At 36.3% G+C, this 19,125-nt stretch overlaps 1 protein-coding gene across 1 annotated transcript; it reads right to left on the bottom strand.

The window, feature by feature from the left end:
- Positions 1 to 246: 246 nt before the first annotated feature.
- On the bottom strand, positions 247 to 13,912 carry LOC132140655 (glycerol-3-phosphate acyltransferase 3-like). Its single transcript, XM_059549506.1, has 13 exons — positions 13,813 to 13,912; positions 13,353 to 13,530; positions 12,324 to 12,390; positions 8,112 to 8,406; positions 7,404 to 7,478; positions 6,632 to 6,721; positions 4,501 to 4,594; positions 3,216 to 3,331; positions 2,545 to 2,600; positions 2,327 to 2,412; positions 1,012 to 1,140; positions 869 to 948; positions 247 to 784 (listed from the first exon to the last, which is right to left on the bottom strand). The coding sequence occupies exons 2-13, from the start codon at positions 13,494 to 13,496 to the stop codon at positions 685 to 687; spliced, it is 1,332 nt and encodes a 443-aa protein (XP_059405489.1). The 5' UTR covers positions 13,497 to 13,530; positions 13,813 to 13,912; the 3' UTR covers positions 247 to 684.
- Positions 13,913 to 19,125: the final 5,213 nt, after the last annotated feature.

The raw sequence follows: 19,125 nt of genomic DNA, 5'->3' as shown, positions 1-19,125 counted from the left end.
ACTAGAAAAAATATATATTATTAAAAATGTTTTTTCCTTAACATTGTTTATTTTGCAGTATGCTTTTTCTTATTTTTTTTCTTTTGTGATAATTGACCAATGCTATCTTACTTCAGAAGTAAAAAAAAAAAACAATTAGAAACTAGAAAATAAAATATAATAAGATAAATTGACTATCGAAATAGCTTCTATATAAAGTATATATATATATATATTATTGCCAATATATATATATATAAAATCTTTCAGTAATTAATCACCATACTAGATATATCTGACAAGAAACAAATGTTAAAAAAGCACAAAAAGTTTATTTGCTCTTAAAAATATATTATCATGTCCTGAACTCAATATTAACCAAACACACATTTATAATTTTGTCCTTTTATAAAATTTAAATTAAAAAACTATAAAAAAAAAATAAAAAAAATGGAAGCATTCAAACGCAAAAGCTTTTCCACCAAATGAATATTCTGGAAAATGCAACTCTTCACAGAAAAGCAGTGCAGCTCATATGAAACTGGGATCTATAGCATTTGCAATGCATATTTATGTTGATTAATCCCCCATTTATGAATATCTTTCCAATGTATTTTTGCAGCAGTAGTATAAATAGACCCTCCTGTACTTTTGTCAACAAGTTGACGTATTTCCAGTGACTGGTGAACGAGAAGATCTTTGTGTTCAGTCACTGCTGTCATCACCCACCACCATGTGGCTGTACTTCTTCTGCTGTTGCTCCTTAAACGAATCCTTCACCTTTGCCCTCTTCAGACCCCCATCCCTGTGAGACAGACAGTAATAAACCTTTAACTTAAATTCAATCATTGTAGCTGCAAGACAGCTAAAGACAATCTCTTTTACACACCAGGCCAAGTCCACTAAACCTCCTTGTTGTGCAATGGTTGATTTCACCCTGTTGGCAAACAGCACAGCATCCTCTCCTTCCTGTGCACACAGGAAATGAGTCACTGAGGGCCTAATTAAGCACATACAGCTATTTTACACTACCTTCTGTGCCATTGGAGGCAGATACCAGACGTTGCAGACTATGGCCCAGCTCGTCATCATCCTCAGCAAATAGCTCACCATGCTATATTTGCTGCTGTTCCAGAAAGCATCTCCAAACTGAGGGTCATACTATATATAACACACAGAGACACACACACACACATACAGACACTACATGAGGGTCATAGTAGCTAAAAATACAAACACACACACACACACACTGAAGTTTACTGCAACATGGGACCAAAACACAATATACTTTGATATATTTTCAACGTGAAAGTTAATTAATGATATATTATTAATTTTATGTATTTGTAATAATTATTTTTTTTATTAATTATCAGATTAAAGAGTTGATATAGGAAATATTTGTAGAATAATTTTGTATATAAAATAATTTAAAGGATATATTACAAATATAATATAGTATAATATTAAACACACACACACACACACACTATTGGCCAGAAATTTGTAGTAATTAAGATTTTTTAAAGATCTCGGCCAGAAAATAAGTCTCTTATGCTAAACAAAGCTGCATTTATTTGTTCAACAATATAGTAAAAATAGTAATATTGTCAAATATTACTACAATTTCAAATAACCATTTTTTTATTTGAATATATTTTAAAATGTAATTTATTCCTGTGATCAAAGTTAAATTTTCAGCATCATTACTCTTCTGTGTCACATAATCCTTCAGAAATCATTATGATATGATGATTTGCTGCTCAAGAAAAAAATCTTAATTTAATCAATGTTGAAAACAGTTGTGCTGCTTCATATTTTTTATAGAATCTACAATACACTACCATTCTGAAGTAATTTTTACCTTTATTCAGCAAGATGCAATAAACTGAATAAAAGTGACAGTAAAGACACGTATACTCTTACAAATATATATATATATATATATATATTTAATTAAATAAGTTCTGTTCAATTAACGTTCTATTAATCAACCAATCTTAAAAAATGTGCCACCATTTCCAGAAAAGTATTTAGCATCAGTACTAATAATTCAAAAACAATGAGTAACCATTATTAATAACTGAGCACCAATCTGAACAGAAAATCTGAATTTTAGATTGATGAGTGAAGGATATAAATTACTTAATTAAATATATTAAAATTAAATTAAATATTTATAAATGGTAATAACATCAAACAAATGCACCGTAACAGAGAATCATTATTATCATTCACATTGCAACTTGCCACAATGCATTTTTCAAGTCAACAAAAACAGTAAAAATGACCCTGCCTCCTCACAGAAGGTAATGTGCATAAAAGACACATACTGATATATTACCTTTATAGCCACAGGGTATATAGTTCCTCCAATTTCGAAACTTCCCTTTTTAAACATCATTACTGATGTATTATTGATGCAAGTTCCTGCAGGGGCAACCAGGTGCAAGTATTAAACGTCAACCGTCGAGCCTTAGAAACAATGCTGTAGAGCAGGACCTGAAATACGACTGAAACGGTATCTCAGTGTGCTATTTCTCATTGTTATTATGCACTTACCCTCAGGGAAGATGAGTATTGGCAGCTTTGCTTTGTCATTTACATGATCTCTTAACCTGGGAAGGGACAGAAAACAAGAAAGATGAATAGACCAGCATGTAATCAAAGTTAAATATATATATATAAATATTTAACTTTAGAATTAATTTAGATTAAATGTACAGGTAGGATAGCATGGAAATTAATAAAAAGTTAGAAATCAGTTGTGGATTTATTTGGGGGGAAAACATACATAATGAAAACTTGCTATTTTAATTAACTTGCTTTTTTCTTCTAGATTAAAATATAGTGGTGATGAATGGCAAAATCAGCTCCCGTAACTATGTATGAAAGATGACTTATATTATGGATGTACAAGTATTTGTGTGTCTGTGCAATGTAATTTCCAATGCTGCTCAAGTCCTTAGTGCATGTCAGAACGATTTTAAATAAACGTGTTTCTGTAGTGCTGTGAGGCACATAGCAGCTGACTCAGACAGACATGACCCAGCATGCAACAGGGAGGTATGTTGTTTAAGAAAATATGCGGAGAAATATATCCATGCATATATGCAGATTACTGTAGAAAAATGAAATGAAACAGACGGAGAAAAAAAAGTTTGAAAATCATATTTATATTTATATATTTGTAGTGATTTAACAATTACAAAACATCATTATTGTTGTTTTACCTTTGTGTCACTAGGTGGCGGTCTCTCATCTCTGCTCTCTCAAACCAGATATGAGGGCAAGCTCTCTCCATCGCACGCTGGACGACTCCCATTAAACCACCATGAACCTGTCCTACCTGTTTAAAAAAAGGGTTTGTTGAATTGGGAGCTATTATTTTTTACTTTGGAACTAAGTGTTGATAAGGCAGAGAATTAATTCTTCTGTGACTAAAGCAGCGGTTTTCTAATGTTTCTTGGTGTTGCCAAAATTTAAACGCAACACTTTTGTTTTTGCCCCATTTTTCTTGAGCTGAACTCAAAGATCTAAGACTTTTTCTATGTACACAAAAGGCCTATGTCTCTCAAATATCATTAACAAATCTGTCTAAATCTGTGTTAGTGAGCACTTCTCCTTTGCCGAGATAATCCATCCACCTCACAGGTGTGGCATATCAAGATGCTGATCAGACAGCATGTTTATTGCACAGGTGTGCCTTAGGCTGGTGTCAATAAAAGGCCATTCTAAAATGTGCAGTTGTACTGTACTGGGGGTCCGGAGGGGTCAGAAAACCAGTCAGTATCTGGTGTGACCACCATTTTCCTCACGCAGTGCAACACATCTCCTTCGCATAGAGTTGATCAGGTTGTTGATTGTGGCCTATGGGATGTTGGTCCACTCCTCTTCAATGGCTGTGCGAAGTTGCTGGATATTGTCAGGAACTGAAACACATGGGGCCGTGCATTATCATGCTGCAACATGAGGTGATGGTCGGGGATGAATGGCACAACAATGGGCCTCAGGATCTCATCACGGTTTCTCTGAACATTCAAAATGCAATAAATAAAAATAAAGATGACGACGAATTGCAGTCAGGTCGAGACCCTGATGAGGACGACGAGCATGCAGATAAGCTTCCCTGAAATGGTTTCTGACAGTTTTTGCAGAAATTCTTTGGTTATGCAAACCGATTGTTGCAGCAGCTGTCCGGGTGGCTGGTCTTGGATGATCTTTGAGGTGAAGATGCTGGATGTGGAGGTCCTGGACTGGTGTGGTTACACGTGGTCTGCGGTTGTGAGGCGGGGTTGGATGTACTGCTAAATTCTCTGAAACACCTTTGGAGACGGCTTATGGTAGAGAAAGAACATTCAATTCACGGGCAACAGCTCTGGTGGACATTCTTTCAGTCAGCTTGCCAACTGCATGCTCCCTTAAAAAAACCAACCAACTGAAAAAACCAACTGAACAAATCATTTTAAGTATTCAAATATGGCTCTTAAAACATCTAAACATTACTATCGCACTCACCATTGCATAACAGCCGTCATTAGCCAGAATAACGACATCAATTGGTGAAGTGTGATTAGCTACACAGATGCCTCCTCTCTTAGGCCTGTTCTTTCTGAAAAAATAATTAGTATTGCGCAATTAGATTAATTTAACCCACCACTTACACACTTTATGGGCCCTATTTTAACGATCTAAACAGAAAGTGTAAAGCGCACGGCGCAGGTGCACTCAGGGTGTGTTCAAATCCACTTTTGCTATTTTATGACGTTGTGACGAGTGGGGCGGGGCCGAGGGATGTGGGAACACGAGTGAGGCCGGTGGAGTGATTGGGAAATCCGCTACACCTGCGACCCACCACCGGTCTTGAGTCCCACAGAGGATATGGAAGGATATAAAACTGGAGCGACGACAGTGAAGGACGAGAGAGGACCAGGCCTGGGCATTATTTTAGGTTTTGGTTTTATTTTGTGCGCACCAGTCATCCGTGAGGGGCTGGTGCGCTGTTTTGTGTTTATTTTGTATTATTAAAATGTTGTTTGATTGTCCGCCGGTTCCCGCCTCCTTCTTCCCGATGACGAGTAATGGGTGTTTTTTGGGTGTAACATGCAATAAACCAATCAGACTCTCATCTTCCATTCCCTTTAAGAGCCAGTTGCGCTCGTGCCATGACAGATTTGCTATTTACACGGCGGAATAGCAAATAGATAATTCTGATACATGCAATGATTATCCATTATGACATGTAGGCATTTATATGGGGCACTTATATATATATATATATATATATATATATATATATATATATATATATATATATATATTTAATTACAAAAAAATCTTATGCATTGCAATCCTTTAATTTTTTGTATTTGGCATGTTTGTGTGCTGCTGTGCGTCCCTGTGTTTAATAAGCAGCGTGTACGTGCTTTGTGGACCCGCCTATACTATTACACTCTTTAAATAACAAAGAAAAAACATTGCGCCAGACTTTAGACCAGGTTTGAGTTTGTCTATGGCGCAGTCTATTTTCAGCTCCTTAAAATAACATCGCGCCAGCAATGCGCCTGAACATGACTCTTTTTTAGACCAGCATGCCCATGTGCGCACAAATGGGCGCAAATGCATTTGCTAATTAAACGACGTGGCGCTGGACGGAAAAATGAGAATGGCACCGTACTGAAACTAGCAAACATACTTGTGCTGCGCCTTGCGTCGCATTGCACCGGGTGTATTATAGGGCCCAAAGGGTTAGTTCACCCGAGAATGAAAATTTGTCAATATTCTACTCACGCTTGAAGCATCCTAGGTGTATGTGACTTAACTTCAGAATAATCCAATCGAAGTTATATTCGAAATTGTCCTTGCTCTTCCAAGCCTTTTGATGGGAGTTAGTGGGTGTTTGTTGTCAGCAGTTCAGAAGACGTGAAATAAAGTGCGTGCATCTGTAATAAAACATCCCTCACATGGCTCCAGGGGTTGAACAAAGGCTCCCTGTAGCGAATCCATGCGTTTTTGTAGGATAAATATCCAGATTTCAAACTTAATAAACACTTTTTTCTCACTTCTGCTGACTGTTGGGAACTGGAAGACATGCAGGTGGATGTCGTAGATCGTCAGCACTGCGTGGTTAGTGACGAGTGCGGAGAGAGAACAAAACATGAATTAGAAGCACAAAACAGGGATTTATAAAGAAAAACGTCGGAGGATTTCGAAATAAGCCAAGAGGTGACTGGTTTTCCTTTGCTACATTAAGGAAACTTTGTTTCCTTTGCTCGTACATTTCCCATATGAAAGGCTTGGAAGAGCAAGCACAATTTTGAATAGAACTCTGATTGGACTATTCTGAAAGAACATATAGGCTACACATACACATACACCTAGGATGCTTCAAGGGTGAATAGAAGATGGACAAATTTTCATTCTCGGGTGAACTAACCCTTTGCTATTTACACAGATGTTTGTTAGTAAGCCCCTGCTGGTAGAAAAGCTGACAGCCACAGAGTTATTTTAGTAACTCAGAAGGCAACTGCCTGTGTAGAAAAGTCAGCTCACTGGGTTTTGGAACAGAGCCACAGTGTCTATACAAGTCTAAACCATGTTATTGTTACTTGATTAGACCGGTTGTTGTTAAATGGAGCCTTGAACTCACTTGTTGTGATAGTGAATTGTAGCTGAAAGGCCTCTTGCACAGATCCTGTAGCACATCAAGTGGACCAGCTCACTCAACCAATCCTTCACTCTGAAACAACAGAGGACTGTAACCACTGTGATTAGGATCAAACAACAATTTAACGACCAAGCCCAAAACAACTATACAACTATAAATATGGACTAAATGTCATTATTAGATATCCATGGTTAAAAGGGTTAAAATGTATTTTTATCATTCAGCACTGATTAAAAATTATTCTGCAAATAAAGGGATTTTGATGTAAATCTTAACAATGAATTGCTATTAGGAATACAACTGTGATAACATGCAATTAGCCATAACTGGCATCATGTTTTTAAGAATTAATGTAAAAAATTATTTTTGAACAACAAACCTATTTGAACAACAAAGAAATTGAAAATTATATGTAAAAAAATTACACTTAAATGCAATCTGATGTTTACAAAATTACTACAACTTCAAGAAAAAGTAAATGAAAATGTGAAGTCTTGAAAACTGAATTTACTGAACTTGTAAAAAAGTGACAGAGATGCCTCAGGTTGAGCACAAAAACATTACCATCAGAATATTTCATAGCATAATCTTATCCCATACATACAGTAATGAGTTAACAAAGACTGGTGATGATTAACGAGCACTGTCAACCAGAACTGCTGCATAGTAAGTCAATTAGGCGTGACCAACAGAGAACAACTGGAATTGTCAATTAAGAATTATTGTGAAGCTGATAACAGCACTAAAGCATTACCTGTAATTGGGGAGGAAACCCACCATTGTTGTGCCAATCACCAACCAGCTCAGCCCTATAGCTGTTAGTGTAATCCTACAGACGAAGAACAGGTGCATGATTTCAGTGAAACGATTTCTGCTTTCAGACTACAAACAGTGCCTTACAATATACTGCCAAGAAAAGAACGAAGCTCTGAATCTCACCAATGTACTTATTTACTGTTCAAATGTTTTGAAAGAAGTCCAAGGCTGCATTTATTTGATTAAAATACAGTAAAAACAGTCATGTGCTAAATATTTTTAGAATTTCAAATAACTCTACTCTATTTGAATATATTGTAAAATTTTATGTATTCTTGTAATGTAAAGCTGAATCTTCAGTATCATTTCTCCAGTCTCCAGTGTCACGTGATCCTTCAGAAATCATTCTGATGTGCTGCTCAAACAACATTTCTTATTATTATCAATGTTGAAAACAGTTGGCGCTTAATATTTTTGTGGAAACCGCGATACAGGGTTCTTTGCTAAATAAAAAGCTCAAAAGCACTGCATTTATTCAAAATAGAAATAACAATATAACTAAATGTATTTACCGTCACTTTTGATCAATTTAATGCATTCTTGTTGAAATAAAGTATTACATTTCTAAAAAAAAAAAAAAAAAAAAGAAAGACCCCAAACATTTGAACAGTAGTTTACTAGAAGTATGAATGAAATAGTATTCTACCGTAGAGGAAGCAGTATGCAGTATCTCACGGCCACACCAACTCCCCACAGTACAGTGAGCCTGAGAGAGATGTACTGGAAGTTGTTGTTGGTTCGGGTGAGGAGGTTCCAGGACACCAGCTCCTCTGAGGTGAATCTCTGCGTGACATCGTCTTCCACAATGCTCTCAATGCCTTTCCTGTTGAAGCACAGGACGTCGCTCAGAGTGAAGTCCCCACGCTCGGCCGACTTTGGCCTGTTCTGACGCAGCTCCTCGATCTCCTGCTCCAAAGACGAATTATCCCGCTGAATTAAACCTGAGTCACACAGACAAAGTGCTGGTTAATTATTATCAATAATGAAAGTCTATTATGCTTACCAAAGCTGCATTTATTTGCTTTTAAACTCTGTAATATTGTTAAATATTATTACAATTTAAAAGAACTGTTGAATATATTTTAAAATGTGATCTTTTCCAGTGATGCAAAGCTGAATTTTCAGCATCCTTGCTCCAGTCTTCAGAAATCACTCAAACTTTTTTTAGTATTCTTGGATGAATAGAATGTTGAAAAGAACTAAATTTATTCAGAATTGTAATATTTTGCAACACTGTCTTCATTGTCACTTTTGAGCAATTTAATGTGTCCTTGCTCAATAGATTATTATAAAATAAAAAAAAAGAATTCAGCAATGCAGTTTATTTGAAAGGTGTATTTTGAACTTGAAAATGTCTATATGTCATGATCCTTTGAACTGGGTCTTTGAACTGCTGTTAATTCACCACACAGACTTTCACGCTACTCAGTAAACCCTGGAATACAATTCCCATGATCCATTGCACCAATCACAAGTTCGCCTGATAATAGGGCTGTGAATCTTTGGCAAGGCAGCGATTCGATTCGATTCGATTACGATTCATAGGTTTTCGATTCGATTCAAGAACGATTTTTGCAAATTTAGAACGATTCAATTAGATTCGATTCACAATTAAATTCGATTATAACGATTCGATTCTGCATTCTTTAAGTGCATTCATGGGATTATTTAAATGCTTCTACTAAATTCTTTAAATGCTTAGTCAGGGGGCAAATTACAGTAGCATTTATGGTTGGAGAACCATAGGTTATAAAAAAAAACTTTTGTCCATTGTTAAATGATAGTTTAATGATGTGACATGGTATACGTAAAAATGTATGTTTTTAAAAAAGAGCTTAAAGAGTATTATGTATAAGCTAACATTTTGTCACACCAGGGGCGTAGCCATAATTTCAGAAGTGACAGAAATGTCAAATACAATCATTTTATGTATGTAGCCTATATAATATTAATAATAATAATAATAATTATAATAATAATTATTATTTTTTTTTTACAAGGAATTATTTTCTTTTTTAATTACTTTTAATTAGCTGTAATAAATCAAATACACTGCTGGACAATAATCAATCATTTGTAATCGATATTTTTTTTGCTAATGGCAATTTTATGATTGTTTTATATACTAGGCTACATTTAATTAGCAATTATTTGAATTTTCTGAACAGAATAAGGTAGAAAATATACTTTATAGTTTCTGTACTGTAATAAATGTCAATTAGCACTGCATCATTCATAAATTGTTTGTGGGTTTCATCAGTTCATTCTGCTTTTATTCAGTTTAGCTGCAGATATAGCCTGGCACGTCTATGAGAGCGAGATCGCTTCTCTTTCAGTGTGAAAACGTCTTCATCTCTATTTAACTTTTCCTCTCCATCAGCGAATGATTCTGAGAGAAAACGCGCCAGATGTCTGTTTGCTAATGAAACAAACACTAGGCTACTTTCATGCATCTGATTATCAGATAAATCCCGTGCTCTTATTTCAAGGTCGTTGTTAATGCTGTGGTTAATTTTAAAAGTTTCCTTCGTATATTCGGTTCATCCGCATTGTTTAAAAACATTTATAATTCAATGGATCTGTGAGTATGATTTAGACACTTACATTTCTGCTCCGTCCATGCAATAAATACAGCTGTCGACGGCTCCGGTAACTCCGTCGGTAAGATGCAGAGAGCCATTGACAAACTACAGAAAAGTAAAACTACTTCACGTTAGCATTACTGGCCACGAGTCCTATAGATCACACGTCAGCTGCGTCAGAGACGAATGGAGCGCGAGCGCAATCCTGTGACAGTCTCACTCGGTAAACAGTGGAGCGCGTGAAGGACAGATAAGAGGCACGATTCACGAACACTCTTCAAGGTCTCCATTAATTCTTGCATGTAGTAATTTAATGTGTATACATTTTGAAAGCATTGAATCGCTATAGAAATCGGGATTCATTCGATTCTTAGCATTTTGAATCGATTACTGTCCAAGATCGGCGATTCACGATTCAAAAATCATGTTTCAAGATCGATACATATGAATCGACAGGGTTTGTAATCGATGCATCGAGAAAACGAGTGAATCGTTACACCCCTACCTGATAACAATCACACCATGCAACTGAGAACAATCACACACACACCGCACAATCATCAGACACGCTTTATAAGCATTGGACTTCTTCTCCCACACTGTCGAGTATTGTTCTGCACATATCCCTCCCCTAGTGATAGCGTTTCATTGTTAGTTTCTAGTTTTCATAGTCTTGTCTATGTTTCTAGTTTTCATAGTCTTGTCTATGTTTCTAGTTTTCATAGTCTTGTCTCTATTTCTAGTTTTTATAGTTTAGTCTTTTTCTTGCCTTGCCGTGTTTTGACCCTTTTGCTCTGGATTCTGGATTACCCCTCTTGCTTAGCCCTGGATATTGTTCGCTCATCAAAGACCCACGCTTGCCCAAGGAATATTCTTTGTCTTACCCTCTATATACCTGTTTGCCAGTGTTTGACCCATGCCTGTTACAACCACGTCTCTGTGTAATAAAAGCCCCATTACACGAAGTGTCTATCTATGCACTAGTAAATAGTGACAGACATTTCATTTTTGGGTGAACTATTGTTTAATATGATGCAAGCACAAAGATTACAGTGCCCATTCAGTGCCATCGTAAGAAACACATTCAAACAAGACACAGTTTATAACTGGGTGAGAAATATCAGAGCACTACTTGTGTCTTGTCAGATCACTGATCATTTCGTGCAGCAAAGCTAAAAATGCTGTTGACTTTTACAATAGCCTGAAGAAAGAAATAGAAAAGACAGCAGCTCTTCTTCCATTGAATGAAATCCTGAGTAATCCTTAAACAGTGAGGAACAGACTGAGGTTTAAGACATCATTCACTGATAATCTTCCACATGTCAAATATCAGCAATCTCAACTGCATTCAGCTTAAATAATATCCATCGACTTGTCGCTTTTAGTTTGTTATTATCAATAATAATTTAAAATTAAGACTGTTATCAATGCCACACAAAGTTATCATATGACTTCAAATGACTTAATATAAAGTGAAAGTGAAGTGACATTCAGCCAAGTATGGTGACCCATACTCAGAATTTGTGCTCTGCATTTAACCCATCCGAAGTGCACACACACAGAGCAGTGAACACACACACACACTGTGAACACACACCCGGAGCAGTGGGCAGCCATTTATGCTGCGGCGCCCAGGGAGCAGTTGGGGGTTCAGTGCCTTGCTCAAGGGCACCTTAGTCATGGTATTGAAGGTGGAGAGAGAACTGTACATGCACTCCCCCCACCCACAATTCCTGCCGGCCCGAGACTCAAACTCACAACCTTTCAATTGCCAGTCTGACTCTCTAACCATTAGGCCACGACTTCCCCTTAAAGTGAACAAGGCATATGCACCACTTTCATAGTGATTTATAGTGTTTTTTTGTATTTGTTGGAGAGTTGAACAGAGCAGCATGGAAATGAAAAACAGTATACACTACCATTTAAAAGTTTGGGGTCATACATTTTTTTTTAAAGAAATAAATACTTGTATTCATCAGGGATGCATTAAATTGATCAACAGTGACAATTATAATGTTACAAAAGATTTTGGTTTTAAATAAATGCCATTCTATTGAGCCATTTATCAAAATATTCTGAAATATATGTATCAAATATAAAGCTAAACTGATTTCAATATGGATAATAATATTTTATAAACAGCAAATTAGCAGATTAGAATGATTTCTGAAGGATCATGTGACACCGAAGACTGAAGTATAGATCTTATTTGATTTTATTTGGTTATAAAACACCTGGATCCAGATGTGTTTGGGACTGTAGCTGTACAAACTCACCATTTGATGTGGAATGTTTCAGTATCTCCTCTGCTCTACTCGCCCTTTGGATTCTGTGTGTTGCCCACTGAAAAATCACCAGGCAAAGCTTAATATATACTGCATGATTCCATTTGTTCCAGACACTACGCTTTAAACTTACAGAATCAATCTCAATTAAGACCAAAGGGCACATTTCACATTTCAGTTTGAGAAATATATACCATCTGATTATGCCACAATGTTCATTGGTCAACAAAACGGTTTCATTTCCCCTCGGTGACAGTGTGCAATAGCCTAGTGTCCTGGGAGACTCTGCATGCCAAGTAGTGTTCTGGGGTGTTTTTAAAATGTATATCTAAATCATGTGTAATTAATATATACGTAGTTTTTATGAGCTCATATCAACTGAGAGACTAGATGAAGTATTTGTGCTGGTCAGGTCAACTATTTGCAGCTACAGAGTAATTAAAAACTGTGGGAAGCCAAAGAGAATTGAATGGCTTTATAGCCTATATTACTTCTGTAATGAAAAAATAAAATAAAATGTAGAGCATGAATTGATTTAATATTTTAGGAGCTGACAGGAAGACAAGAAGGTTTTAAGAAGTAGAATGGAGCAAGACAAAACATGAAAATTTTAATTTGATTAATTATTGGTTAATATTATCCGATAGCACAGTTTAAGTGACAGAAAGGAAAGTTGTCTCATTTGTGGAGGAAGTTACGGCATTTTGATAAAACTTAAAAAGGAAAAAAGGTCATGATCATAATATATTCTTTATTTTTATACCTGTAAATATTATTACTATAATATATATAATATATTATTACTTCATAGTTTGATTAACATTTTGAATATTATATATATACAGTATATATATTATTTTATCAAACTTTTTTTTTATTATTTGCTATTTAGTATGTAGACTTACATATTTCAGTTATTTACTAAGGCAACTGATTTACATCTCAAATTTTTCTTATCATTTTTTTTTATTTTTTTATTTCAGCTTTATTTCAATTTACAATTTTTACTATCTCTCCTACCTCTAAGGTTTTGATGAGGATCTTCATGTAGGTCTCAGTGATGCCAAGCGAGATCCCAAGCATAGCAGGCAGCATGATCAGGACCACCAAACAGGTGAACCAGACCCTCAGCACGGGGAAAAACACTGCCCAAAATCCCTCCATAACCACCCGGACCAGACCACTTCCACTGCATACACTACACGACAGGGGGAAATGAAATCAAATGCATATAATAATAACCTTTAGACAGAAATGTTTATTTATTATAAGACACTTACAATAATAATAAAACTTGATTGGAATAAAAACACATGTGACTTTTGATTATGTAATCCACACCAGAAACTCTTAACCTGTATTTTACTTTAAACCTTCTATCAGTCGAGACTACAACATGCATGCAGCAACATATGACACAAACAAATCAGCCAAATAAAAACTAGCTTTGGCTTTCTCAATGAATTAAGCTTGAACTCACCTGGTTTCATGAAATGCCAGCAGCTCTACAGAACAGAAAGCAGAAAATGTTCTTCGCTGTCATACTTCTCTGACTCTTAACATGATCGAGACTGGAACTTCTGCAGAGTGATTGGGAAATAGCAATGCTGGAAACATCCTAGACGTTAAAATGTAGAACAAAGTTCAACGGCAATAATAGAAAACTGCGCCATCGTGAGGAGATATTGGGATTTGATCTGTCTCTAGTCTTCAATTTTAAGTAACCAAACTTCTGTTTTTCAGAGTGACAGAAATGTACTTTAATTTCTGTTATAAATTTTCTGTTAAATAATGTTTTCAACTGTAAACTTACAAAGCCATACAATTGCATGCATAATAATTATTCAAGAATTAGACGTGTGATTTTTGATTGATCTTGAATTTGATTGTGTGGGTAAAAATTTACTTGGGCGGGTGGACAAAATTTGGGCTGGTTCGGGGTCAGTTTGGTTGTTTTCAAACATATAAATTGAAAAGGGTAACTGGCTAACAAACAAGCTCATGCATATACTGCATCCAAACAGTCATCAGTGCAGAGGCGCTGATGCTGACGTCACAGCCATACTTTTAGCCAATCACTAGGGATCTGCAGACAGACTAGGGATGGCCGATACAACATATTTTGTTTTCGATACGATACTGATACTTTTAATGGCCAGTATCATCGATACCGATACCAATACGATCCTTCTAAACTGAACTTTTAGATTATGAAATGTATTTAATTATTATGACTACAATGGGTAATAATATCTACTTAACTTTATATTTGAAATGCATTTTAACATTCAATACGCCTTAATTGCAACTTAATAGGTTATATTTTTGTTTACAAATGGTTAAATTATGTTTACTGTAGTGGTAACCATGCATGGTTCATTGTCATAAGGGACTGCCATAGGCTGCTACATGCATAAAATGCAACCTTTTTATTCAGAGAGTGTATGATTTATATTAACAATACAGAATAGAACATGAGCTATATTAACTTTTAACATTCAAATTTAAATAAATTTACAAACTAGGATACAATTTCAATAGTTTTATTGTGAAATAACTCAAACATATAGCCTATGTTTATTGTGCATTTTTCTGGGCTGCCTTTTCCAAAAACATAAATGCTTTCTTAGTATATAGGCTATTCTTGGATTCGCAGCTCTATTTAAATGCACTGTCAGGTCAGAAGTGAGTGAACGCTCTCTGTAATTGATTGATTCTGCCTTGCAACATTTGCATGTGTTCAGATGAGCAGGTAAATTCCTTCCACACAATTATTTGCTAACATAGGTTATTCGTCCAATTTAAGGCATATTGTAGGCATTATTTTTTTTTATAAACAAAATCACTGGTAAACAAAAACACCTTAGTATCGATATTTTTTATTTGAGCATCGTTAATTTCGATATTTGCATCATACCAGGGAAAGCAGATGAAATTTAGCTCTGTAGCTGGTGTAATACTTTTTTGTCCATTGTCCCTGTCAAATAAAGAATTAATAAAAAAATACTTCAGGATCGAATCGCCCATCTCTAAAACAGAACTGATGATTAATAAGTGACTGGTTTTTAGCGTGATAACGGATCTTATTTTAAATGTATGAACTGTATGAGTGATCATAATGCCTAAATATAAGTGTTTTAACTCTCAAAACGTGAATTACACCTGTTCAGTTCAATTCAATTCAAGTTTATTTCTATAGCGCTTTTTACGTTACAAATCATTACAAAGCAACTTTACTGAAAATTATGTTTCTACAATATTTAGTAGCTTATAAGTGACTGTCAGTTTGTGTGCATATGACAGGATTTTTCAGAAAAATTAATACAAGACATAGTCAGCCAGACGATTAACATTATTAACAGCAATTATTATATGATGCATCACACTTGTAGCAATATTGTAATACCTGTTGAGGGAGAGATGACACGAAGGCTCTAATATCACTGCAACTCCGACATTAGAGCACAGTGGAATTATTAAATTTCTTACAATCAGTCTTTTATCTTTTAAACAGTCCAGATTGGTATATCCTTGAAAGCTGCTGTACTTCTTAGTTTTGACTGTACAAATGTAATGTTCTACAATATGAACTTCACGTTTCTCATGTGGACCTCTGTGAAAATACATACATACCACCTCAGTTATTGTCACGCTGCCTAGTCTCTGTTTCCCTGGGTGTCCACTAGTGGGCTCACTTCCCCTTAGGCACTTCACCGTAGGCACTACAATTCCCACTAGCATTGTCCCTTCATCACAGTAATTGCACTCCTGCTAATTGCACCAGGTGTCTTCACTTATGAAGTCATTAGCCTCCCTATATTTACCCGTCTTTTCCTGTTTGTCTTCATGGAGTCCTTACCTTCCATTTTATGTCGTACCCAGTCTTCTCATCTCCCGAGTTCCTCGCTTTCCGAGTTCCGGTTCCTGTTCCCTTCCTGTGGCTTCTTTGTTTGTTTGTTTGGACTGTTTTCTGGTTTTGACCCTGGCTTGTTTTGGATTACGTTTTGGATTACCCTAATAAAACATACCTGCACTTGGATCTCTCTCTCCCTGTGTTTCACTGGGTCGCGATCGTCACAGTTATAAACTCATGGATTCGGATGGGGATTATTGTTGTTGAGATTTTTTTATTTATTGTTGGATTAGCATACAGTAGCTGTTTATCAATGAATGATGACACAGTTTTGGCGGTGCATAAACAAGTGTGAAATACCTAATTACGTTGTTTTATCTTATCACTCATATTGGGCATTTTTATGCATTTAAATTCTGACTGTTGACACTGAAAATGATGCATGTGTTTTTTCAAGGGTATTGGTAAATCAATTGATTGACGTTTTGACAGTGACTGCTTGCATAGCCTATTTTCATCATATTTGGTAATTGTCTTTAATGTATTTGCCACCATTTGATTTGATATTATTGTGTTGTCATTATTTTGTTTTAAGGAGTTAAAATGGCTCTTAACACCCTTGACTGACATATTCTATCACATTATTTTGTCAGTTAAAGTTTTGGCCGGTTTTTTGTTGTAGTGGGCGGGTTTTTGTGAGCTTTTGGGCTGGAAATCCTCCATCCAATCTGGCAACACTGGATCAGATCAGATGATCATCGCACCCTCTAGAAAAACGGGCGACACTCACTTTTTCCAGCTTAAATAACTCATATAAGGTAATATTTAACACTGGATATTTACAATATATAATATATAACATTTTTTAATATCCCCCTAGAGGGTTTTCTCCACCTTTTCCCCAATAATATATTTATAAATATGGCTAAACAAAAACGACTGCGAACACCTGTATGTGGCAACTAACTTTTGGTTTTCAAATGCTGAAAATGGGTTGTGACTTATCTGTGAAAGGAAGAACGAAACTTACAAGGTTTTTTTTATTATGTTTTAGGCCTATGAAATAAAAAGCTTAAGGAAACTTCTCACATTTGGCTGGATACTACAGTGCTTGAGGGTTATCAATATTCCAAAAATTACAAATGTAACACTATGATGTGTGTATATGTATATATGTGTGTGTGTGTATATATGTATGTCCCTTTTTTTTAGCTTTTTAATCATTAAAACAATTGTGATATTCCTATAGAAGATAAAATCATTATTCTTTTACAGAATTTTAACTCAAAACATTTGAACAGGTGCATTCTGTTCTGGATATAAAGAAAAAGCCACAGTTGGAATAAAAAAAAAACTATCACTGATTCACAGATTTTTTTTTTTTTTTTGGCTGTTCTGTGTACTGTATTTTCTCAAAACATTTGTTTCCCTCTCAGTGTGAATAGACCATTAGTCTGTGATTTTGTTTCACTTTGCTACATCATGTTTGGTGTGATTACATGGCATTGCACTTTCCTATCCTTTTAATAATTTTAATTATGATCAAAGTCTCTAGACTTTGGTAAGCCTGTATTAATTTCAATGTTGTGGACATTTTGCAGGAAACGATGGCTCATTCACTTAAGACAGAAGCATTCGTGGACAGAACATTCCAACCCAAGAAGACGTGGATAGGTGGCCACATCTACGAGGTGTACGAATTCCATTGATCAACGCGGATATCGGTCTTCTCATTGGGACTGATGTGGCAAAGGCTTTGGAGCCAGAAGGGGTAATCCGCAGTGTCAAGGATGGGCCGTATGCAGTTCGCACAGCTTTGGGATGGACAGTAAACGGACCACTGCGTGAGAACATCAGAAGCTGGACAAAGAATGGATACCCGCAGATCCAGATGAATCGGATCTCAGTGGCTCGACTCGAAGACTTATGGACTCAGCAACTCAAGTATGATTTTCCTGAGAATGCTCAAGGAGAGCAGTTAGAAATGTCTAAGGAAGACCAACTGTTTATGGACAGAGTCTCCAAATCGGCAAAGCTGGTCAACGGCCACTACTCTATTGGTCTTCCGTTGAAGAACAAGGATGTGAAAATGCCCAACAACAGAGCAATGACAGAACAACGAGTGCTCAACATGAAAAAGAAGTTACAGAGAAATCAAACGTTCAAAGAGGACTATGTCAGCTTCATGAATGATGTAATAAAGAAGGGCTACGCTGTAAAGGTTCCCGATGAAGAACTAAAACGGAGTGATGGAAAGATGTGGTTTATTTCGCATCACGGTGTCTACCACCCTAAGAAGCATAAAATGCGAGTGGTATTCGACTGTGGCGCTTCATATCAAGGAACCACACTCAATGAACAATTACTGCAAGGGCCTGACATGACAAGCAGTCTGGTTGGTGTCTTGACTAGATTCCGTCAAGAGCGAGTCGCAATCATGGCGGATGTGGAATCGATGTTCCACTAGGTCAAAGTCCCACCAGAAGATGCTGACCTCCTCAGGTTTTTGTGGTGGCCGGACGGCGACACCTCAAAAGAGCTGCAAGAGTACAGAATGGAGGTACACTTGTTTGGAGCCACCTCCTCACCAAGCTGCGCGAGTTACGCGTTGAGAAGGTGTGCCGAGGACAACAAGAACATGTTTGGTGCAGCAGTTGTGGATACAGTCTTAAATAATTTTTATGTAGACGATTGTTTGAGATCAGTTGCCACTGAATAAGAAGCAGTCAGACTACTCCAAGACTTGAAGGCCATCTGTCAAACAGGAGGTTTTAGACTGACAAAATGGACGACGAACAATCGAAATGTGTTGTTAAACATTCCACTTGAGGACCGGGCAACAGAAGTCAAAGATCTCGATCTTGACCAGGATTCACTCGCCATCAAGAGAGCTTTGGCAGTACAGTGGTGTATCCGTTCAGATCAGTTCAAGTTCCATGT

Source organism: Carassius carassius, chromosome 5, assembly GCF_963082965.1.
Source record: "Carassius carassius chromosome 5, fCarCar2.1, whole genome shotgun sequence".
Taxonomy (NCBI): Eukaryota; Metazoa; Chordata; class Actinopteri; order Cypriniformes; family Cyprinidae; genus Carassius; species Carassius carassius.
Note: the sequence above shows the minus strand (reverse complement) of the source record. Positions and strands in the feature narration are given on the sequence as shown.

Excerpts from the sequence above, each read along its gene's own strand:
- LOC132140655 (XM_059549506.1), bottom strand. The coding sequence starts at position 13,496 with ATGGAGGGATTTTGGGCAGTGTTTTTCCCCGTGCTGAGGGTCTGGTTC. Across the intron at positions 8,407-12,323 it reads GAAACATTCCACATCAAATG|GTTTAATTCAGCGGGATAAT; the intron begins GTGAGTTTGTAC and ends TGTGTGACTCAG. Across the intron at positions 6,722-7,403 it reads GGTTTCCTCCCCAATTACAG|AGTGAAGGATTGGTTGAGTG; the intron begins GTAATGCTTTAG and ends CTGTTGTTTCAG.